A 23,807-nucleotide genomic window follows, 5' to 3' on the forward strand; every position below is an offset into this window, starting at 1 on the left:
GCGTAATTGCATATCAATAACGCATGGACCAATGTGGCCGCTGAGCGAAATTCGCTAAAATGACGAAAGTTTTTTTAAAAAGAGAGGAAATTATAGAACAAAAGAAGAGAGAGAGAGAGAGAGAGAAATGGGAAGGAAATCGAATTACATCAGCCTTTTTTTTGCTATATAATCTGATTTGTAATATTTACAAATAATGGCGTTGAGAACGCGTATTACGAGAAAACTATTGATTAGTTTAAGTTATATATCGACGCACATACGAAAATGTTTTTCGAGAGAAAGAACGGGGAAGGAGGGAAAACGAGACGGAAAATAGCGGAGTCGCGTGCGCGCGGATTGTCGCGAGGAGTCTGGTGTTTCCATTTCATTGATGTTTTCTCTAGTATTATCTAGTCCTGCGAGCATTCTTTTTCTCAGCGTTTGCCTTTTAGGGCACGGACCACACATATATATGTACACACACGTGGGAATGGAATCACGAGAAAGAGGAAGCCGTCCCTTCCCCTTTCTATCGTCTACCGGTGATTTCGCTCGCTATAAATATAGCACTCGAGATCGGTAACATCGCAGACGAAATCATACTCGTTTTTTCTCACAGACAAATCGCAAACTTTTCTCGCTTTCTTTTTCTCTCTCTCTCTTTCTCTTTCGAGTGGCACCAGGTAGCAGCAAATGCGTACTGATACGCGCGTTTTAACACTAGAACTGCTACCAAGTTTTAAGATAGAAAAGTGCCGCTGACGCGTTTATATTTATGAAAAATATTATTTCACCATAGTATAGTTGTTCGACGGTTCCGGAAATTCAGTCGGATACGTTAATCAAGCGGGGTGAAAAATGAGAATAGCCGTATCGTGCCAGGGATATGTGGTTCTAGTGTTAAATACTATGGAGATTTGATGGAAAGAAATTCAAGTATTTCGGCGATTGGCTTTTTCTCTTTCAGAGCGATATTCGTCAGAGCAGAGTATCCTCGCGCGGATCTAAAGAGTGGCGATCGAAGCGGGAGTCGTATGACTCGCGCGATTTTAGCATTTCAACGCGAGGCGTGGGCGAATGATGCGTGCAAATGTACGATCGAGTGTAACTGGGCTGAGATTACATGGATAAATAAGTAGAGACGAAGACGAATCGAGAAGGGCTCATACGGGAAGGAAGCACGAAATACTGCAAACGTCGTTGTCACCAATCTTGATATTTAGATCATACATTTCTTCTTCCTCGGAGAGAAATAATTGGAAGTAATCAGAATATTGTTGAAGCAGAATAAAATTATTCAAATTATGTAATTTTTCACTCTAATTACTACTTTCGTTCTCTTTTGCTCTTAATCTTTCCAGATATTCTTTCGCATTTTGGTTCCTTTCATTTGAAAGTTGCAGGGAGCATACAGATATTATAATTTTTAAAGAATATAAAAGGAACTGCGAAAGGGAAATTGTGTAAAGATATTCAGATTCACGTTATGTAGAAGAAAAAATAATACGATCAAAATACCGTTGTGGAAAAAAAAAAAATAGTTTTGGAGTTATACACTGCTAATAGCAAATAATTTTGATGCGAAACACAAACACGATTATACGTTGTACGTATTTATGTTTCTGTATCGATTAACATGGTCGATAGAATTTTCGGAATTGTTTGCGAGCATGATTTTTATTCCGCGCGAGATGATTCAGCGTTTCTTTTTTCCAATTCTTTCTCTCGATGATTCGCTCACCCTTCTTGCGAAGGGCGGGCACGAGACAACGAGAATAAGAAGAAAACGGAGGAGATATAGTACGAAAAGAGTGTTATGGCTTGGGTGCGAGAACGATTAAACGATGTGAAAAAGCGTAACAAGGTTTTTTTCACGTAAGACGAATGCGACGAGAAGAGAATATAACGAGAGAACGCCAAACTGTTGAATATACTAAAGCGAGACGAGCTTCTGTCTTTTCGCGATTCGCAAGTCGTTAGCGATTATATGTTTCTTCTAACAACTGTGTGCGTGTGTTTCGAGGAGCGTCCGTTATCAAAGTGGAAACGAAAAATTTTCTTACCCAGGCGCAAACATCCAAGCGATCTTTGGATCAATTTTTCGATCTTGGAATCTCTTGATCGCGGTTTAATCGATGCTCTTTCTAGTTCTAATTTAATCTAGACACTAGAAATGAGATCTCTTTATATAAACACTACAATATATATAGCGGATATTTGTAGTTGATATTTATTTTGTGCGCTTTTATTTTTAATGCGTATGAAAGTTGTAAAATCGATGAGATTTATGCTCGACTCGAATCGAAATCGCGACTTGTAGACATTCGCTGAAGACAACAATGCGATTGCACAGCAATCGACTAGTGAAGGCGCGAAAGGACACGAAGGCGTGAATGGAACGCGAGTGTACGTATATGTCATGAGTATGTGCGCGTGTGAGTGTGTCTGTCTATTACGTGTAGGTGTTTGTATGCGCGCATGCGGATGCGTTTCAAGCGAGAGAAAACAAGTTTTTATTAATATTAAGTCTATACGATCTGTATATGTCTTGTAAATATATATATATACATATATATACATATATATATATACATGCATAGACTATGTATATACTTATGCATTTATATATTCAACCAATCACACAATTCTCCTGTATATCAATAGTAATCGTAATTTATTTAAATTTTCTTCCCCCTCCCCCTGCGTACGCAAAGTAGTCCGAGATAACCGTTCGCATTTGAGCTGAGGGGGAGGACACGTATAAATAAATAATCACTTTTCTGTCTATATAAAGCTCAAAAATGTGTTAATTTTAATCATCATTGTATTATTAATTTTTTTTTTTTTTATTCAGTCATTTATTTGTATTCCGATACATCATAAAACTAAACGATTAGATTCACAACATCTTACAGATGGAGAGCGATAACTTTCAAAGAGAACAAGCACGATGAAATATAGAAGAAAAATCCATCATCTTCCTTGCATTGGATTTCGCTTCTTTTCTAGTCAATCGCCGTGTCCTTTCGTCGTCCGACCGGGAACGCCGAGAGTTTACAACCACTTCTGAGTGTGTTTGCTTTGCAGTCGATCTCGACGAAGGCGATCGACGTTAGGCGAGAGGTCCCGGATCATCATTAGCGGGCAATTGAATGCATCGCGGCGCGCGGCGAAGGAAGCGAACGGATGTGAGTCCGTTAGTTCGCGGGATGTGCGGGCTCTGCCATTCGTTGCAGTCTCACGAGTGTCTCCATATAAAATCTTAGATAGTGTTGAGTGTTAACGGCGGCACATTATAATATTACACGATCGTAATTAATAATTATCCTACACGCGCGAGAAACAAATCTGGGATAAGTCGCCAGCCTGTATATATAGATTGTTTTACTATTAAGCACATAATTTTGCACCGATTTTTTATCAAAAATTGGGATAAATATTTGTTCAGGTGAATTTTCTTACTTTTCCTGCTGACGATATTTTAATTTTCGATAAGTTTGCGCGCAAGAGCTTTTTTTCTTATCACTAATTTTTATCAGCGCCAATTTTTAGAATAATTAACAGTACGTTCGAGATATACATGAGGGGAAAAGCAAAATTAATTTTTTTTAATTTCCAGCACAAAAATGTATCATCTAACAATTTCACATTCTTCTTGATCGGATGGTCCATAAATGAACCTTACGTTAGAAATTATCAATCGACAAAGTTCCTCTGGAGCCGACAAATTCGTTAACGAAAGTCAACAAGCAGCCATCCATCTGTTTCTCTCGTGACCGATTTGCGATGCCGCGCGTTAATCGAAAAGAGGGAGAAGGAGAAGAAGGGGGCGTGGAGAGGTCCGGACGACGTGCCGAAAATAAGAAGAGAGCAAAGTGGTCGGCTGGTCCAGTGGTGTCATGTGACCGGAAGTGGCATTCCTTTTTCGCCTTCCTGCCGCTGTCTTCCACGAAACCTCGAGGAGCCAGTACCAGGTCTCCCTCTTCCATCTCTTTTCTCCTCCTCCTCTTCCTTCTCATCCTGCCGTCCTCTGTTACTTATCCCTTCCTCCACGCTTCAACGATCGCAGCAACAACGGAAGATTGCCCTCTTAGCGACTTGTTAAGCATGTCAAAAGAGACATCGGGGCATCATGAGGGATGTCGACAATGGATTTCCGCGTTTAAAACGCGATGTCATGAAAATCATACGGGCGGATCTCCCTCTTCTTTCCCACATGTCCTAATTGACGAGTTCAAATAAAATGTGAGAGTAGTCGCGCGATTGTCAATAGGCCTACTGTTCTTTTCAGTCGCCCTATACTACTATATGCACATTCTAAAAAGAAAAAAAAAATATATATATATATATATATATATATATATATATATATATATAATATATATATGTGTGTGTGCGTGTGTATGATATTCCGGTGTTGGAGGGGAAATTGTAAAAAAAAAAAAAAAAATGTGGTTAAAACAAACAACATATTTGTGGAAACATATAATAAGGAAGTCCAACTTTGTTTCAAAAGAATAATTTAAATTTGAACTTGAATTTCATTTTCTGTGACTTGAAAATGAATGTGTATTACATCTACATATACAATGTTTTCTTTAGAGCCGTTAAATTGCAGGATGACTTCGATCTGGTTTCAAGGTATTGAAATAGGAAGCCAGCAAGTGTGACATAACATTTCTATTTTGTCGCTTCTAAGTATCATCAAATAACATATTGAAATATCGAAATAAAATTCGTACAAATCGATACAAAATTTCGTTTTCTCACGAATTACCGAGAAGGATATTTTAAATGCTCTCATATTGAAATCGAAATCAAATATATATCGCGACCAGTATATCCAGGCCGCGATAGCGTTCCCATTCATTCATTTCTAATTGTAAGTGCCATCCAATAAGTGATAATGGTTGCCGATTCTCACTTCTTTTTGAAACGAATTACAAAAGGACAAAAATAGTTGTTCTCATTTCGAGATACTCGAAGGACGCGAAATCGGCGATGTGCCGGTGCTGTACCTTGTTCCCGTTATTCGCTGCGTGCCACTGCACGGCCACACCACTGTCACGGACAAAGACCTTCGACGAGTCCGGCTCTCCGACGCGGATGTCACTTGCGGCGACGGTGACGCGCCGAGCGAGTGGACACGAGCCTAATTTTAGGGATCCGCGTTGCGTCCGAAGAGAGGAAGAAAGCCAGGAGCTACGATGGCCAAGCGGAAAGGAGATGTTTTTCTCGTGCGGGGAAAGAGAGAGGAACTCGCGCACGGTCGACGTCAGCGCGTGATGTTTTCGCGACGGAACCGGCCGCGCGAGTGTTCTATATTAAACTCCAGGCAAACGCGCGCGAGCAGTCCTATTGCGCGAAACGGACGCCTTGATATTTTCGTTGCATCGCGCGAGTAACTGCTTCCGGTCGAGTTGTTCTCTGTCTTTCGGTCGAGTCTCCTCTCTCTTTCTCTCTATCTTTTTCTCTTCTTCTCAATCTTTTTAGCTCTTTTTCTACGCCATTCTCGCCATCAACTCATCATTGCTCCGTCTCTCTTCTTCCTCTCTTTCTTCTCTCTGATTCTATCCTGGCTCGACCGTCCTCTTCTGGATCGACGGGCGCAGGCGGCCGTGCTTCTTCAGCCGGCCGGAAACACCTACGCACCCGCTGGTAGCGTGTGAGAGCGCTATAAGGTGGGACGGAGGCAATGGGATAAGCCTACTCACGAGAGATTGCTGTCGTCGACGACCTCCTTGTTTCTTGCTCTTATTGCGTTTCTCTCCTCTTCGCTCCACCGTCCGCTCCGCCTTCTCTCCTTGTTCTTCTCTTCATCTTCCTCCACTCTTCCCTCTAACCCCTCTCGTCATCTCTGTCGACCCGTACGATGGAATTCACCCAAGTTTTTTTGCGCCCGCGAATAAACATCACCATGCGGTGGTGGGAAGGCAGCCCAACCCGAAAGCCGATCAGTTCTCTCCCTCGGTTCTTCTCCTCTTCCTTCTCTTTTTCCTTTGATATTTATTTTCTACTTATCCGGAGAGAAAAAGAGAAACACATGCAATGGTGTTTATGGTGAAATACAGAGGGGCAAAGCTTTTCTGTGCGGAATCTAGCCTTATCCGAGACCAGTCGCATTCTCTTCGATATCCAAACTTGAAATCTATTCAGTTCGAAATTGATAGAGTGAGATTTATATAAAAACATATAAGTCTTTTTATAAAGAAGTTAACAGAAAAATGTTGTATTTACAAAAAATGAAACGGGGAAAATTTCTAGTATAATGCTAGTGAAATGCATATAAAAGTAATCTTTCTAAAGTCAAGCCATACAAGGTAACAATGCATAGATCTTAACTCAACTATAAGATTAGCTTTTCAACGAAAATTTCGATTTTCGAAAAAAAAAAAAAAAAAACAAAAAGAAAAAAGCATCAGTTATAACTTCATATCAAGTGGCTAAGATTTTGATTTAAATTAAGATTAAATTAAGGCTAAATTAAGATTAAAAAATACAAAAATAAAAAAAAAAATAAAACATGTGATATACTTTATAGAATTAAATGACGAAAATAATCGCGATATTTATATTTATATATTTATTATTTATATATTTATATTTTATATTTTATACATTAATAATGCAAATTTATTTTACTTATAAAAATCATTAATTATAATATTAGCAAAACGATAAGTAAATAATTAGATTGATTTTGTAAATTGATAAAATTAAAATCGACAAATATTTACAATATATCACTGATCATTTTTTGAGCATTTAATAATATAAATTTGCCATTTTATAACTGTTTCGCGATATTCTATTATCACTTAAACATAATTTTTAAAGTCATTTAAAAATAATTTTAAAGTGCATGGAACTCTTTTCGTTGTCGATTATAGTTATGTAAATAAGAGCATAATATATATATGCATGTATATATATATATATATATATATATATATATATATATATATATATAGCTTCAATAAAAAAAAAAAAATACATTATTGAACAAATTCAGCAGTTTTGCATGAAGTTTTTATTATAAATTAAATGATAGAAAAATATGATAAGTTAAAACTATTGTAGCAAAGATTGACATATAATAAAATTAACATTGATTGAATCTTAACATGGATTATATATTTAATTTCGAGTAAGTTTAAATAAAATGCCAACAAAAGTATAATTTCCTTGCTATGTTTTCATTTCTTAATTGTTTATACATGTCTAAAATGTTTTAATATGATCAAAGTGAAAATTAATAGTCTGTACAGCAAGTTCCTGATTAATGTTCATCGAGAAAATAATGATACAATGTAAAAATTTTAACACAAGCCTTATGTGATGGAATTATCTGCTGTGAGTTCATCAGGTTGCGTTATTTGTCCTTCAAGCATCATTTTATTCTGTCCAGTTGTATCTTCAGTTAATTTAGGTCCTTCTGTTTTTTCAGGTATTATCAATTTGTCATATCGGCTTCCAATTAATGGCAAATGAGGTGCTATTGCACTTGGCTCCAAAAAGAGTGCCGGGGAAACCTTACAAAATAATATTTTTAGCTTTCATAAATGAAATTTCCATAGTAATGTATAAAATGGATCAAAAGTATTACCCTAGTAATGTATATTGAAAATTACTTTTGTTGATTAATTCATTGTAAGAATTGTAGACTTTAATTATCATCAGTTTCAAGTTAAATGAAAAATTTGAGTAATGACATGCAAAGTGAAAATTATATGTTCTTAACCGTTTGAGTGCCAAGCGGCGCGATCGCGCTTCTTCTGTCCTGCCCTCAAAACTGCAGCTCTCTGAACTGCGAAGCCCATAATCACAGCAGGCGCGGTTTCTCTCGATGCACAACTTTACGGTGACCTTTCAATCTCAGGTAAAAAAAAAAGATTTTTTCGAAAAAACTTGCCCCCCCCCAAAGGCTCGCCATTATCAAAAGATAAAATTGTTTCGATCGGGAAATGAGAAAAGCCCGTGGCACTCAAACGGTTAATGTTCTAAACTCCTTTAAGTTTGATAATATTCTTAATTTTTTCATGATACTCTTTTAAATTGGTAATTGTGTCATTATGAATATACTATATTACTTACTCGAATATCTTGAACTTTAGCTTCCCGTGATGTAAATTCACGTAATAAGTAATTTTTGCCAAATTCGTGGTAAATACGAGTATCATTTATTCTCAACATTACATTATCAATTCTCAGAAAATATCGTAATAATATAAAGAAACTAGTGGGCATAACTCTCTGTGTGCGATAAAAAAGAAATTATTACAACTTTATGGTATATGTCAGGAAATTGTACATATTATGAAATAACTTACAATTTTGACTGAGTTTACTGCAATACCATTGTCGTGAAGTTCGTCTTCAAACAATGTTAAATCATGATAAAACATAATCTTATCTCTCTGCCTTAATTTATCTATATCAATTCTCTCATTTGTTTCTTCAATTTCAAAGCCTGATATTGTACCAGTATAATTAGTAGTAAATGTCCAATCAAAAGGTTTTATCTTCTCTTCCAAATATTCGCTACTTTCCAATCTGTTAATATACATTTAAATATTAAATACATTTAAATTATACACAATAATAATTGCAATTAAATTGAAAAAATCATATTATTAATGATCTACCTGGATTCTTTCCACGCCTCTGCACAAGCAAGTTGTACATTAATCTTTCCATTGGAGACATATCTTAAAGAATCCAAAGCATTGAATTGAAGTAACGGTCCTTCCTGATGCGTCAGAGTTAATACATTATTGGGAAATACCATATCTGGCATATGTGGCAATTCTAACGCATTGTTATATCTACAATATTAAAAATTACTTTGTAGATATATCTTGATATTATAATAATTTTAAAATAATTTAAATATTTCAATAATCAACATACACGCAAAACTGACAGGCAGTCTCGTCATTGGAACCACAGCCACTTTCACTTTTTGAACATTTAGAATGGAGTATATGAGATTGTGTGTATTTGATACGCCATGGAGGGCAAATGTGTTCTTCCTCGTTTACAGGCAGCCTTAAAATATCAATACCACCGTGCACTTTTATAGCAGTCATGATCTAAAATTAAAGAAAATTCTTGTGTCAAGTAAGTCTGATTTAATATAGGTTAGAAATGATCTTTTAAGGAACGCTTAAATATTTATATTAGTTTTTACTTTCATATTCAATCTTTTCGTAATGATAAAATAAAAATTAAGTTTATGTTATTAGAAATCTGTAATTAATATTAAATTAATTACCATTAGAATATTACTGAGTATAAACATATGTATATACATATATTTTTTACTTACTATATTCAATTTCTAGAATCAAATTAAAGTTTTAAGCACGCCAAGAAACATTGGCATTCCACATATACACAACAATTTGTATCTGTTTATGTTTTTATTTAAGTTATTATTATTACATTAATCGGCAGTTTACAGTTTACACATTTTCTATGAAATTGCATGAAATGCAACTTGTCTCTTTTTATTCATTTTGGTTCAATGAAATAACTGGGTAAATTTGGACAAGGTTAATCAAATGGAAAGGAGGACGTAGTGAAACTAGAATTCCTCAAATGAGAGTTGGACTATTTGGATAACGACTTTCGATTGGTGCTTCGATCCACCATATATAATGCGTGCTCAAGAATCTAGTCGTCGGAATAGAGTAGATTTTCAACCCGTTTTACAATAAGTCATATGTCGTTAGTCGTAAGTAAATTGATCAGTCGATTTTTTTTTTTTAATTGTATTATGCCGTTTTTGAATGGATGAGTTGAATTCAATCTCGATCAATTAATCACTATATTTTACTATGAATTCAAGTCTTTTATTGGCAGAGATAATGCAATGACGTTGATTATGATGTCATTAAGACCTTTCCAGTAACAATATGACCGCGTTCGGTGGAGAAAACTGCTCAGTAGCAATCGAACGTGATTAAGAACCAACAAATCAACGTTGACAAGACGATAACTGAGCTTTTTCTTTGCCGAAGACGGCCAATGTTACACGATTGGCTATGAAATAAAAAAAATTTTGGGACTTCGAAATTCTCTATTTGATAGCCAATTGCGTTATTGTATCGTCTACTTGTGTGTTTTCTTGCTATGAAAAATTTTATAATGTTTATCTATATGTCTGTATTACGTTAAATAAATAATTAATTATCCAATTAATTACAATTTATTAGAATTGCTTGAAGCAAAATGTCTAATTAACAAGTTGGAAATATTTTCAACACTGTGCGCTAGTTGCATGAATTCACGATTAGTTTGTTTGTCTATAATCTTACTTTATCTATGAATAACTGCAGCATAAATTCGGTATCCGGCGCACTCGCAATGATATACAGTGATATATTTAATACATTTAATTTATATTAGTGTATTAATAGTGTTATAAAGTGGTTTGTGTTTTGTTGCTTTATTATTATTGTAAAATATTCGCACTGCGCATACATTAAATAATATGTTAAAATATAACATTAATTTGATGCGACGCAGAGAGCGGTGATCAGAATTATTTTAAAATTACGTAAATAAGATATTTATGTCTGACTTTAATAAAGATTAAATTTTGCTTTATATAAACATTCTCTTAATTGATAATATTTGTTTATTCATTTGTTTTATAGTGATATATTTTGCGCTTTAAAATTAATATTTAAAATTAATATACTTTTGATATAAAATTTTTAATATTTTATTTGTAACTTTCATAAACTTTCAATATCGGTAAACATATCTGTAACGATATATTTATCCATAAGAAATAACGTAAATAACTACATAATAAATACATTTAGCGAAAAAAATAGAGATATATAAAAGTTTTTATGACACTTTTATTGAAATCCGCGAGAAATATTTTTTATTTTGTCTCTGTACTCGTTTAAAAGTTATTTATTAGAAATTGCAGAAAAATATTATCCGTCTGTTTCTCTTTCTGCAAATTACTCGTTTTTTTTTTGTTTCTTGCAATTAATTTCATGGGGTATTCACGATCAAAAATTTTTGTCAATTAGGAAAAATATTAATATCACAACTATTTTTTTACGAAGAATGTTTTTACGTTAAAAACCATATTAAAACTATATCTTGTGATATTTTAATTCTTTCTATAATTCGGATTTATTTATTTATTTATTTTATTTATTTGATTTTTCAAATAGCATAAACATATAAGAAATATGTAATCTTTTTTTTAATTTTGTCAGTTTTTTGCTACGTAGATGTACATCCAAAACATCCTTACGTTCTCTTTTTGTAAATATGCATGCATTGATACTGCACTCTGATTTCCATTATGATTGTGCACAATATTTTCATTTTGTCGCAGTTCGAAATGCAGAAAATCTCTACTCGAAGATCGCCCAGCAAAGTGTGCCGGTCAGTCTCCTCCGAGTGTTCGACGCATTTGCCTCGTTCGCAGAAAACGTGGGCGCGCAAGACGAAATGGTAAACGACAAGTGCAATTCATCCGTCGAGCTCGACGCCGCGATGGACGACGAGGATGCTAAAGGATTCCTTAAGAAAGAAACGGTGAGGAAGATCAAGTCGATCGCCGGTCATATGGCCTTGTTAATCACTCTGATGCTGTACACCGCGATCGGTGGATTGGTGAGTTTTAAAACAAAAATATATAACTTAATTGAATTTAAATTTTTAAAAATGCAAATGTTTTTCTTATAATAGTTAGATCTAAAAAGAATCTCAATAAAATTGATAACTTATTCTCTTTATTCTACTACACATTCTCTATTCTTATTTATGATTAATTGTGAAAATGTTCATATTTTTTTCAATTTTCAGTGTTTTTGAGAAAAACTAGCGGATTATATAAGACGCGAAATAAAACGAAAGAGAGGAGTGAATTGCAATATGTCCCGAAATAATGTTCCGAAATAATTTGTGTGTTGAAATTTTCATTTTGGGAAACATCGAAATTTTCAGCGTGGAACGTTAAACGTATATGTTCAATGTTCCATAAATATTTACATTCTATACAATAACGAACGGTTTTGTAGCCTATCGAATCGTATAACTTTATTTTTAGCAACGGACCGATCGTGCAGTTTAGAAGGAAGTATATTACTGACGCCTTTTAATATAGTTTGGTAAAAATATCATATGTTGAAATTCTCGATAGTTACGATTTTTTAAGTGCCTCATAATACGTAGCCGCAAAAAGCTACGTGTATTTCAACAGATAAACGATTCTTAATGAACTCGAGAGCTTTACGTTTATAAAATTTCTCATGTAAAAAGATGTATAAGACATTAATTACAACACATATATACAGATATTAATTTGATTAGTAAAAGCTTTTTTATAAAATAATAATAATAATAACAATCAAAAATAATATATTTTCACGTTACAAAGCCATTTTAATGTATGAACATTTTATGTATTATGATTCTTTACAAGTCAAAAATTAATTTCAGCACTAATTGACAGCTGATGAAGATTTATCAAAAAACAGTTTCAAGAACTATTGTAGACGGAAGGATATTGTTCGGATAAATATGCGCATCTTGATTCGATCATTAGCTAAAGTGTACCTAGCACTTGAGACTCGAGAGTAATATATCCATACAGGTTCAATAAATCTGTTTATTTATCATTAGCTTTGATCGTTACGATAAAATCTTGCTCATAGGATGTCGATGTACACACACACACATATATATATATATACTTTGACATTTTGTTTAATATCTTTACTACATAAGATTGATTTGATATATTACAAGCTCAAGTTTGCGTATATATTTTCGGATATTGGTTGTATAAGATTATTTTCTTCAAATATACATAATTTTAAATCTACTTCTCTCTCCAGGTTTTTCGGCAGATTGAACTTCCGGCGGAGCTCGGACGGCTCGAACGTTTGCGCGCGAAATTACGTATGCAACGATATCGTTTCATCGAGTCCATTTCCAACAATACGGACGTCTTCAATTTGCGAACCTTGGTGAGAAACTCGATGGCCAAAAATGTGCAAATATTATCGTTCTCGTTTATTCACGGTCGGCTCTTTCAGATAAACGTGAAATTGTGCGTCTACGAAGAAGCTGTTCAGGAAGCGGCTGAAGCGGGTCTTTTAGTCAGTTTTGTAAATACCATGGATCAGGACGCTCACATTGAATCGGACTTGCCACCCATCGTAACTGAAAGATGGAGCATTCTCCAAGCGGTTTTCTTCGCCAGCACCGTTCTCACTACGATTGGTAACTCGCCCTGATTACTCGCAAAAAGTTTATAATTTACTAATAAGATAGAAATCGATCTCTTCAATCTCTTATTTCTTATTCTGAGAAATCTTAAACTTGCGTACTGAATTATTTCATTATTATTTCATTATTTCATTATATCACATGTCATCTAAAGTTTGAACATTAAATATTTTTGACACTCATATAGCATTTAATTTTCTTCATAATAATTTATATTTGATAGGATATGGCAATGTCGTACCCTCGACTAATTGGGGAAGGATTTTCTGCATTTTCTTCGCTCTTATTGGCATACCTCTTACCTTGATCGTGATTGCCGATTTGGGAAAACTGTTCGCGGAGGGAGTAGTGTATATTGCATTAAAGTTAAAATTGAAGCTTCTGTTTCGCGCGAAATTATCGTGCGTTCCGACAAACGTAACCGGTCGACGATCGCTCGGTGAGTTCAATTCAAAAATTTAAATCGATTTTTAGTCTGATCGAGTTTTTTTTTATATAGGCGCCTGTGCCGCTATTATATTGCTCTTCCTATATCTTGCCTGCGGCGCCGGTATGTTTATGCTATGGGAAGACGACTGGAACTTTTTTGATGGATTTTATTTTTGCTTCGTTACGATGACCACTATAGGCTTTGGTGATCTTGTGCCGAGTAAGTAAAGCTCTCTCCCAAGAAAGATACATATATTATTAATATTCCATTAATTTCGATACAAGTTTCTATATATTATGATCTTGCCAGAAACATACATATATTCAATCTAAAAGAATAATTACAGCAAAAGCAATCATGATTGATAATAAAATATCTGTTAAGTTGATCTGTTAAGTTGATAATAACATATTAATGGATTGTTGTTAAAAATGGGAGTTTGTTTCATAAAAATGGATGAAAATGAATAAATATATCTGTATACCGTGCGCGGAATCATTACTCCAATTATGCAAATTGCATCGTGTTGGTTTTTAGAGAAGCCTAAATACACTTTATTATGTACTTTGTACATTTTGGTCGGCTTGGCGCTAACTAGCACCATCATCGAACTCGTCAGACGACAATACGCTCAGTCTTGGAGAAGGCTGCAAAGACTGAGTGGTCCGTTAGCTGAAACTCTCAGAAAACTTGGCGAACAAGCAGGCGGCGACATGTCCGCGCTACATTCTGATCTAAAGTATTTATCGCTTTTTTAATTTTTCCAAGAATCACACAAGTAGAGTGCTTATTATCAAATTATAATTAAAAAAAATTTTTTTTGTATTATAATCTTGAATAAATCATTTTAATAAATAGCTAATGAAAGAAAATTTATTTATTAAAAAATGATTTATTTCTGAGATAGAAAAGATAAATATATATATCTTTATCCGATAATAGCATTATTTTCCATTATCTTAGAATGGAAGAATTAATAGAGATAGTTTAATTTTTAACATCAGAAGAGAATTAATATTAACAAAACGCTAATTTCACAGGAAAGTACTAACCATCATATCTATGCCGCGTTTGAGATGGTCTACTTCGATTGATCGTGATGTCACAAAGGACCGGGATTGGGAGGAAGCTGTGGAGGCGGTATTGCGCGATATCGCTGCATCTGCGACGGTGCCGCCGCCCAAAAAGCCGATTGTGCAAATCGTCGTTTACGAATCTAGCGTTTAATGTATCGTCAAGAATATGATGGTGGAAAGAAATTTACTCCGCTAATTTCTGGATACATCTTTTCGTACATCATGTATCGTATATTGTCACTTTTGTCTATGTACAATCTAGCTATGCCGCTTCATATTTCGCGCGCTTTATATCGTCGTAGCGTAAACATGATGCGGTCGATGAAAAGCTCCGAAGGTGTATAAAGTTGCGACCTTTGCGTCGGTTATCGTCCTCGACCGACACAAGCTAGCTGAGGTAGAAGGAGCAGAGGCCGGCGAACTAAATTTAGGTGTTGCGAATCTCGACTCTTTCTCAATTGAATCGTTGTAGAGAGTCTCGTTCAAAGTGGCCGGAAAAATGACGGATCCCGATGAGACATCGCGCGAGATCAACCTGAGAACTTCGAGTATCGTGCGCATCGCATATCATGTGCGTATAACGACAACGGCGATCTAACCGTTATATAGTACAAATTATTATTCTACCCAAATCGATCACAAATTGTCATCCGCGTTCAACCTAACTTTTTTCTGTTTGATTTTACGTAAAGTTTTTTCATAAAATCAGAGAAGAATATATATGCGAGATTTATAATTTCATTAGACGATAGTACATTTCTATAATAAATAAAAAAATCAAAGATTTTATTTATATTTATATATAGAGAGAGCGAGAAGGGTAGAGGGGGAAGACAAATACAAGTATGTATATCTCTAATGCCATGTATGATTAAAAGTGAAAGTATTTATATTATATAAATATATATAATATAATATATTATATATTCTATATAATTTTTTATGTGGCGATGCATGAGACGCTCTCACATTTGTTTGCGCCATTTGTTTTACAGCAATTGAGCGTCATGTGCGGCACGCACGATCCCACTTTGCCGACGAATGTCGCCGCGGAAGCGAATGCACGCAATATGACGTGCACGCGTCGGTTGTTGGCGTTACCAGTGTTTGCCTCCGTGTCCTCGGCTCTTCGCAACGCTTACGTAATTACGAAGAATTCACACGAGTCGATCGCGGCGATATTAAGCAGTGCGGAGGATGGGGTGCGCGCGGGATGCGAATTTACGAGCCCCGTGACCGGCAAGATCGCCGATGTTTTGGAAACGCCATTTAAAACGATAGACAACGCGGTGTGCGTCGGGTTGGACTTTGTGGAGGAGAAGATACCCTCCGTGAAGCTGCCGCCCGATCAGATTTATGCGAGCATGAAGGATGGCGTCAGGTGAAGATCCATCCAGTTATCGAGTGATAAAGTGTTTATACACGGAAAAGATCTTCTATATAGAGATATTCTGTGTATAAACAAAACCATGTCCTTTTAAATACTTTCTTTTATCAGAAATTCAGTTGTCAATATTACATCTCTTTAAAACCAAATTCCAAATTGCAAACTTTTACATAAATTTCACTTGAAATTAAATGATGAATATTATTTTGTCACTTGCCCTTGAATTTTATCAAAAGTTTTTTTTCCATTTTCAATTGCTAATTACTCAAAATCTGTTGGTTGCATAATTTTCTTGGAGGAACATTTTGAAATCGACTGAGAAATGTGTAATATTAAAGGGACATTCAATGATATTGTGAGTCATATTGTAATAATAATAATAATTTGATCAACTTTTTTTATTTGCGTTATAGGAATATGTTTACATCAGCATTAGAAATGTTGAGATTTTTATTCGGTGGAACAAAGAATCAAATAGAAGACTTGTCAGTTGCAAACAAGACTATACAAGAAGAAATCCGAAAAGTATCTAGTTGAATAGCCAAAATGATTCGTACAACCGACGTATCTTTACCATAAGATATATCATTTGTAATTTTTCAAACCAATTTACTCGTCATTACAGCTAAATAAGATAATATAAAACATTGCGAGATATAAAAATTAATCAAGAGCATGATAATAACTGTCTTGCTCAGTTGCAATGCAAAACTCTTAATTAAACTGTCTTAATGACAAAAGTGACATTCGTCAGATGAATGCGAGGTGATATCCTGAAATTAAGGCCAAAAATGAATGATCGCAAATGGATATCTGACGTCGAGATATCTTTGTACATACAATATATATATACATAATTTTGTGTTATTAAATAAACCTTCTCTCTGTTTTTCAATATATAAGGCCATGTGTCAAGAACATAATGTCATGTTATTAATATTTAAGTATTAACATCAACTTCACTCAAATTCGAACCGTTAAAAATGATGTCTCGATTTATCGGACAGAAATGGACAAATAGAGCATCATATGTCAATGACATCGGAATCATTGATTCTAAAGTTATCGGTTCTAAAAAAACGAATCGACTTAACGACGAATTTCTGTTAGGTATAATACTATTTGCGCAAAAAAAAAAAATAATTATAAAAAGAAAAGACGAGAGAAAGCACAATTCGAATTATTAATTTCATATATCGATGTGACCGATATATCGCGTTGGTCCGCCATCTTTTTCTGTCGACTGTAAGCTTACCGCCAATTTTTCCTACGTTAACATATAGGATAGGTTGCGTACGCGACATTACGATTTGTCACGGTTCACGTGGGTTCAAGTTTAGATAAGAAGAGCGAAAATATCCTGGATTGTGGCTAATTATCGTGTATGAAGAGAGTTTCACCGAGCTAGGATTCATTCGCGATCGCCGATCTGTGATGTTAGCGTGATTACATCATCGCGTTTGTGTGTCGCTATGCCTGGCCGATATTGTTTTCTATGTGCAAGCGACGTGGGTGTCTTTCTGGATATTACAACGGATAACCGTGACACGTTTATCAATCAGCTCGAAACATGTTTATCTAGCAAGGTACGATCTTGAGAATAACCTAGATGGAATAAACGCTCATTCGCGTAGTTTGTCGTGATCGAAAAAAATTTAATTAAATTGTAGCGTCGAATAAGCTTATAAAAGGATATAATCGCTCTCTCTCTCTCTCTTTTCGTATGACAATTCAGAATATCTCGATCGGAAATTTCGGCTATTTTGTTTAAGTTAGAATCGCGTTAACCGATTTGTAGGTTAGAACAAGACTGTGAACTGTTTTCCTAAGTTTGATCCGCGGATATTTCTGTCACATTTCGTGTGTGCGAAATTCTGGATAGATCGGTATTTTGCTTTTTTTTTTTTTGATTATCCTACTTTAATACACATAGTTGTGCGTGATTGATATTCATACATACATAGATGCATCGAAAATGTTGATGTAAATCGCATCATCTGTGTCCCAGATGTGAGACTTGTATTTTAGCAAGATTACTACGCCTTAAGGGCCTTAAATTCACCACCTTCGATTAAGTTAACCGACGGTTAAAATCAGCAGGGTGGCAACAGAAAATAGAGGTGAAGGAAAACCAAGCATTCTTATCACTTCAGTTGCCACCCTGCTGATTTTAACCATCGGTTAACTTAATCGAAGATGGTGAAATTGGCCCCAAAATCAAATAATTCCAATTTTAGGAATATCACAATCGAAACAGAAAATATAAGTTTTCGTGATAGATCGTATAGATTTCATTAAACTTTCGTATCTCTCTCTATTCGATAAGGTAAATGAGTAATATTTTCTTTACAAAAAATGAAGAAAATTGTATCCATCTTATATCTCGTTTTACCGACATTTTGTGGTACGTGTATGCGGCCATGAATGAAGTATTTAGATTCTATGTCGCTGCGTAATAAATTGTTTTTTACATCTTTATTCAGATTAGCTAATTATATTTACAATATGCAGTAAATATATGTATTTATTAGTATATTATTGTATATCATTACATTAGTTCGGTGTATGTTCATATTTCACTTGTTGATGAAAGATTTGTATTTATCAAAATAAAATAATTCAATTCTTTTTTCTTTTCTATTTAATGCGATAATAAAGATTATTAAAAAATTTACGATAATTAAGATTGTTAAGAATAATGGTTAGAAAATTAAAAAACTTTAAAAAATTTATCTATTCTTTTATTATAGGTTAACGAAAGCATCAATATATCGAACAAAATATGTTACAAGTGTGCATATGAATTAGGTCAGTGTACCGAATTTGTGCAAAAGTATAAAAAATCACATAAAACTTCAAAACCAGAAAGCAAAACATCAATGCCATATTGCTGTTTGTGCTTTGAACATGTAGAAAATAATCGTATCTTTGATATTACAAAAGACAATCGTACAATATTTAATCCCTTACAGAAGATTCGCAAGATTTTTAGTGAGTGTGTAAGTTTAAATCTTCATCTTTTTTATTTTTGCATTGCATATAAATAATTTGGTTGTTATCTATATTAAAATTGAATTTGAATTAACTATTTATAAATAAAACTATTAATTAATAAATTAAAACATAATTTATTCTGTTTCTTTTTGCAGATTAAGGATGACAATGATTGTAAATTGATATGTCTGGCGTGTCGATATAATTTGGATGTTTTGTATGATTTGAGAAGAATATATCAGGAAGCAGTCATCCATTTGAAAGCCTTGATTAATGAAGAGATAGATTATTCAAATTTTCCAAAGGTACATTTTTTGTACAATTTTATTATTTTTATCTTGAACAAATATTATTATTAAAGTTGTATTGCAAAGTCGCATTTTTTTTAATTACAGGTATATACAGATGTTGTCAATCGCAAAACGACTGTTACTAAATTTCCAGATATTACATTGTATGATCTAATAAATTCTGATAGCGAAAATAGTGAGAAAATGGCACGTAATAAGTCACGTGTTAAAAACCGCAGAGGGCGACCCAATGCGCAAACTAAATTACAAAATGACGTGAAACCAAATGCCCGAAAATGCGACGAGTGTCATAGTATTGTCCCGAAAGGTACCGATATGTATAGATTTCATTGCACGCGTTTAACGGTATGCAGAAACTGTTGGATAACAATGGATCCAAGTAAAGACAAATTGAAACGGCGATCGCGACAGATAGACACATCCAATTTGGCAGAAACAAAACTATGTGCAGTCTTTTTGACGGACGTGCTGGATAAAAAATCAAATAAGAACGAGAAAGAACATAAGATTGAAAAAAATAAAGATAATAAATCGTACATTATGTCAGAAGACAGTTCATTAGAAGACAGATTGTCTGGATTGAATAATGCTTTAAACAATAACATAAAACGAGGAAAGAAACGGCAGATCGATGCTGAGAAGGAAGATATCGAGAGCACGCCGACAAAAATAACAAAATTGGGTACAAAACGTGAAAATGCAAGTGAAACAAAAATATCGTCTGATGTGGAGCACTCTACTACTTATTCAACACGGCGCGGACATAAAAGAACAAATTCTGCTAATGATCAGAGTTCGGATTCCGATGTTTCTTCTCCATTAGGATCAAGAAAGAAATTGGATGATCGCGCGAAGCTCTCGTCACCTTCTTCGAGTAAACCAGATAGAAAGAAATTGAAGACTATTCTTCAAGGGGTAACTGCGAATGTACATTCACAATCTACTGAAGAGTCATCCATCGAAGATACAAATTTGGAAAAAACGACGGAAAACGTATCGAATGAGCATATAAACAAAGAAAAGAATGCTCACAAAAGGACGAGATCGTCTTCTGTTTCTAGTACGGAAACTACATCATTGGCGGAATTCAAAAGTCCGAAATCTGTAGTATTGTCAGAAGTTAAGAAGAATTGTCATACTTGTGATACATGCGGCAAGAAATTTGACACCAAGTTAGAAAACGTGAAACATGGTCTAACACATTTCATGCAAGCTTCTTTAAAATTGGAAAGGGTAAATATTGCAAATATTAAGGAGAAACAAGAGTTGAAAATTGATTTAGAAGAAGATAAAATCTTCAAAGAAGCAAAAGTCTTTTTAACTAAACCCGTATCAATTGATAAACATACCGATGATCCATCTGAAGAGATTGCTATTAATATCGAAGATACAGATGAGGAAGAAATCTTTTCTTTATCGAGAGAACAAAGTACAAAGAAAGAAGAAGCAAAGAAAGAAACGAACAGCGAAGGCTATAATGTGACTGACAAACTGGACGCTGAGAGAAAATTGCATGTGGAAGAATCTGCGAAAATTCAAAGTGATGAAAAGATGGTAGAAGAATCTGAACAATGTATAGAATCGACGGCTGTGCCGAATGAAAGAGAGACATCTATAGAGATAGAACAGGGCAAAGATACAAAAGAAATGAATACAAAGAATAATAATATTAAGGATACAAAGGATAAGGATAGAAAGACATCAATGGATAGAGATATTGATACATTGATAGATAAAGATACAAATGTACAGAAAGATGTTATAGTAAAGGACATGTTTTCTACATCCAAATTTTCATATTGTGATAAATTGTGCACAAATGTTGATGTAGGTGAAAATAAAGATGTAGCAGAAAATGATACAAAAATGCTTACTAAAGAAAAAGAAAAGTCTAATAATGAAGCTACTATAGACAAAGAACATCTTCTCGAAAAAATAACACACGATAGCAAAGCAACTAGACCATTGGTTTCATCAATTAATAACACAATTAAGGATGACAATAATAAAAATCACAATGAAAATTGCAAAAGTGATTTAAAAAATATTTGCGAAGATAATGAAAGTGAGATAATAAAGGACGAGGTAGAAATGACGCAGTGCGAATTAACACACGATAATAAATCTGAGAATGAAAATATAGATGAATCGGAGAAAACTGTGTTGGACGTCACTGATGAGACAGAAAAATTAAATGACCAAATAGATTTAAACGATACAGTAGTCATGGATGAAGACAAAATCGAGGTCTCAGAAAAGCAGCAAGATACAACCAATGACCAGAACATGGAAACCGAAGTGATTATAGATGATGACAAGTCTAATGATGCAACAGATACTGCTAAATCGGATTTCTTGAATGGTGAAAAGCTTAATTTGGCGGAAAATGGCGATAAAATCGAGAACGATATTATGATAATTCCTGCAGATAGTAATAAAGATATAATACAATACACGGAAAAAACAATTGCAATAGACAGCTCAAAGGAGAAGGACAAATTAGAGGAGACCATAAAGAATCTCGAAGACTTGATCGAAAATAATAAAACGAATAACAAATATGAAGAGCAGGAAAACTCGAATCATACCTTGAATGATAGCCCCATCGATGCAGCTAACATGATATTAAAGGAAGTATTTGATCTTGCAGCTGCTGAAGTTGAAAAACGAGAGGACATTAATAACATAAAAGATTTGCAAGATACTGAAATAGAGACTCTGGAGAACATAACACGCGAGATACGCAATAGCGCGGACATGCCATCTTTGGACCCGATCAGCATTATGGATATAGATGATGACAATGATATTACATTAAACTAATTGTGTTATATTGTTATCATCTATTTACACGCAATCGTATATACATGATTATGCGAATAACTGATTGTGCGTGCAATGTATTTCATATCTGCAGATTCAGACAATTAGATTGATTTAAAAGAAAGTAGAGAACCAGTGGATATCTTTTTTTTATGAATGTATACTCTGTCACAAACTTTTTCTCTAGTATGTCGAATTATTAAGAAATATAATTTATATTTCTGTTTCCTGTTTTAGAGAAAGAAACATATGGACTATAAATAATGATAGTAATTAAATTGCTGAAATTTCAAGAAAATTGCAGATTATAGGATTTTATTATCAAATGTTAAATCTTATAAGAATATAATAAGATATATATATATATATATATATATATATATATATATATATATATGTACGAACTATATATATATATAGTTTGGCATTAAAAATAAACTTGATATATTATGATACATAAACACATTTACTTCACATATTATTCTTTATATAACAGATAGAATAGACAAGCTGCCACAAAATGGTAACAAAACTTCAACATTAAAAATAAAAAGTGTTATTTGTTCTGATAGAATAAATAAGTTATCAAGGTGACAAAATTTTAACATCAAAAGCAGAAAAAACTTATTTGTTGTAAAACTAAAAGATAACAAACTAAAATTTAAAAAAAAGAAACAGATGAAAAAAGAGAAAATTCCTCTTTTATTTATGTCATTATACAGTATGACAACATGTATATAAGTCGCTATTCTGTACACGGTTATCGATAGTTGTCGATAACTGTAAGTTCTATAAGTGTTGCGCATGTTTTTTGATATGTCAAAGTAGGTGTGCAACGACATTTACAGAACCGTATACAGTATATAGCGATCATTATTATAAGATATAAGATATGTGTAGGTGTGTGAATTTTAGTGATTCTGTAAAAATACTTGCACAGTGATTTATTAATGAAATTTGTGTAATAATTCGTTTATATGATATGATATAACATAGTAAATTTCCATTTATACAAGGTTTTAATATAAGAAGATAATTAATTCATTAATGATATAGTAGTGTCGAATTAAATTTTTCAAAAATAAAGATTATGCGCGTACACACTCACACTCACCCATTTATACATACAATACGTTAATTGATAATGATTATTGTGTAATAAATATACGTTTTCTGCAGATTTAACGGTGAATTAATGATGCGAGAAATTACCTATGCAATTTGTTAAATAAGTAGTTTTATTATAAATTTTAACATTTTTTACATGTTAATAACATCAATGTGTTAATAGCATAACTAGTTTAATTTAATTTAATTTTTAATAAAAAATTTTTAAATTTTTCTCATGTAGAATATATTACTCAAAACACACATTGTGTGGCACTTATCTGTATTGTTTTGCAGTCGAAATTTTTAAATATAATTTTATTTTTGCGAAATACTATATGTATTTGTAAAATTGCTCCTGAAAGATGTAGTTTTGCGCCAGGGAATTATACATATGTAAATTATAATAGGGCAATGAATAATTGCATTAT

General features: G+C 33.7%; 4 protein-coding genes across 16 annotated transcripts in view; 3 read left to right on the forward strand and 1 right to left on the reverse strand.

The window, feature by feature from the left end:
• The window catches only part of LOC126859519 (TWiK family of potassium channels protein 7-like), a 41,544-nt gene extending 26,626 nt beyond the window's left edge, over positions 1-14,918 (forward strand). The window contains exons 1-9 of one of the 3 annotated variants that reach the window (XM_050610905.1): positions 11,502-11,628; positions 11,821-12,125; positions 12,457-12,610; positions 12,855-12,986; positions 13,056-13,242; positions 13,472-13,687; positions 13,748-13,897; positions 14,216-14,417; positions 14,719-14,918. In XM_050610905.1, the coding sequence (XP_050466862.1) occupies positions 12,921-12,986; positions 13,056-13,242; positions 13,472-13,687; positions 13,748-13,897; positions 14,216-14,417; positions 14,719-14,905 (1,008 nt within the window). In that variant the 5' untranslated portion in view covers positions 11,502-11,628; positions 11,821-12,125; positions 12,457-12,610; positions 12,855-12,920 and the 3' untranslated portion in view covers positions 14,906-14,918. Of the gene's footprint in view, positions 1-10,325; positions 10,416-11,347; positions 11,629-11,820; positions 12,126-12,456; positions 12,611-12,854; positions 12,987-13,055; positions 13,243-13,471; positions 13,688-13,747; positions 13,898-14,215; positions 14,418-14,718 lie in introns of those variants that run through there. The other 2 variants (XM_050610904.1, XM_050610903.1) reach the window with 2 other exon arrangements.
• Positions 623-9,491, reverse strand: LOC126859520 (TIP41-like protein). Of its 5 annotated transcripts, XR_007688825.1 has the most exons (9): positions 9,311-9,491; positions 8,893-9,074; positions 8,628-8,807; positions 8,313-8,535; positions 8,077-8,235; positions 7,313-7,514; positions 5,697-6,130; positions 5,001-5,626; positions 623-4,203 (listed from the first exon to the last, which is right to left on the reverse strand). XR_007688825.1 is itself a non-coding variant. In XM_050610906.1 (6 exons), exons 2-6 carry the CDS (start codon positions 9,069-9,071, stop codon positions 7,314-7,316), a joined length of 942 nt encoding a protein of 313 aa, XP_050466863.1. In that variant the 5' UTR covers positions 9,072-9,074; positions 9,311-9,491; the 3' UTR covers positions 7,095-7,313. The 5 variants fall into 5 exon arrangements, 1 of the variants encoding a protein (XP_050466863.1); XR_007688826.1 differs by lacking the exon at positions 5,001-5,626 and having other exon boundaries at positions 623-4,299; XR_007688823.1 differs by having other exon boundaries at positions 5,001-6,130.
• A 198-nt stretch (positions 14,919-15,116) lies between the features above and the next one.
• On the forward strand, positions 15,117-17,043 carry LOC126859521 (perilipin-1-like). Its single transcript, XM_050610907.1, has 3 exons — positions 15,117-15,325; positions 15,750-16,135; positions 16,555-17,043. The coding sequence occupies exons 1-3, from the start codon at positions 15,254-15,256 to the stop codon at positions 16,676-16,678; spliced, it is 582 nt and encodes a 193-aa protein (XP_050466864.1). The 5' UTR covers positions 15,117-15,253; the 3' UTR covers positions 16,679-17,043.
• A 323-nt stretch (positions 17,044-17,366) lies between these two features.
• On the forward strand, positions 17,367-22,647 carry LOC126859516 (uncharacterized protein PF3D7_0207100-like). 7 transcript variants are annotated; one of them, XM_050610893.1, is made up of 4 exons: positions 17,367-17,727; positions 18,892-19,140; positions 19,291-19,440; positions 19,531-22,647. In XM_050610893.1, exons 1-4 carry the CDS (start codon positions 17,614-17,616, stop codon positions 22,267-22,269), a joined length of 3,252 nt encoding a protein of 1,083 aa, XP_050466850.1. In that variant the 5' UTR covers positions 17,367-17,613; the 3' UTR covers positions 22,270-22,647. The 7 variants fall into 7 exon arrangements, with proteins under 7 accessions (XP_050466850.1, XP_050466854.1, XP_050466855.1 ...); XM_050610897.1 differs by lacking the exon at positions 17,367-17,727 and adding an exon at positions 18,307-18,467 and having other exon boundaries at positions 19,531-22,646; XM_050610898.1 differs by lacking the exon at positions 17,367-17,727 and adding an exon at positions 18,338-18,545 and having other exon boundaries at positions 19,531-22,646.
• Positions 22,648-23,807: the final 1,160 nt, after the last annotated feature.

This window comes from Cataglyphis hispanica, chromosome 3 (genome assembly GCF_021464435.1).
Source record: "Cataglyphis hispanica isolate Lineage 1 chromosome 3, ULB_Chis1_1.0, whole genome shotgun sequence".
Taxonomy (NCBI): Eukaryota; Metazoa; Arthropoda; class Insecta; order Hymenoptera; family Formicidae; genus Cataglyphis; species Cataglyphis hispanica.

Excerpts from the sequence above, each read along its gene's own strand:
- LOC126859520 (XM_050610906.1), bottom strand. The coding sequence starts at position 9,071 with ATGACTGCTATAAAAGTGCACGGTGGTATTGATATTTTAAGGCTGCCT. Across the intron at positions 8,236-8,312 it reads CAGTAAACTCAGTCAAAATT|AGAGTTATGCCCACTAGTTT; the intron begins GTAAGTTATTTC and ends TATCGCACACAG. Across the intron at positions 7,515-8,076 it reads CTAAAGTTCAAGATATTCGA|GTTTCCCCGGCACTCTTTTT; the intron begins GTAAGTAATATA and ends TTATTTTGTAAG.
- LOC126859521 (XM_050610907.1), top strand. The coding sequence starts at position 15,254 with ATGACGGATCCCGATGAGACATCGCGCGAGATCAACCTGAGAACTTCG. Across the intron at positions 15,326-15,749 it reads TCGTGCGCATCGCATATCAT|CAATTGAGCGTCATGTGCGG; the intron begins GTGCGTATAACG and ends TTTGTTTTACAG. Across the intron at positions 16,136-16,554 it reads AGCATGAAGGATGGCGTCAG|GAATATGTTTACATCAGCAT; the intron begins GTGAAGATCCAT and ends TTTGCGTTATAG.
- LOC126859516 (XM_050610893.1), top strand. The coding sequence starts at position 17,614 with ATGCCTGGCCGATATTGTTTTCTATGTGCAAGCGACGTGGGTGTCTTT. Across the intron at positions 17,728-18,891 it reads AAACATGTTTATCTAGCAAG|GTTAACGAAAGCATCAATAT; the intron begins GTACGATCTTGA and ends CTTTTATTATAG. Across the intron at positions 19,141-19,290 it reads GCAAGATTTTTAGTGAGTGT|ATTAAGGATGACAATGATTG; the intron begins GTAAGTTTAAAT and ends TTCTTTTTGCAG.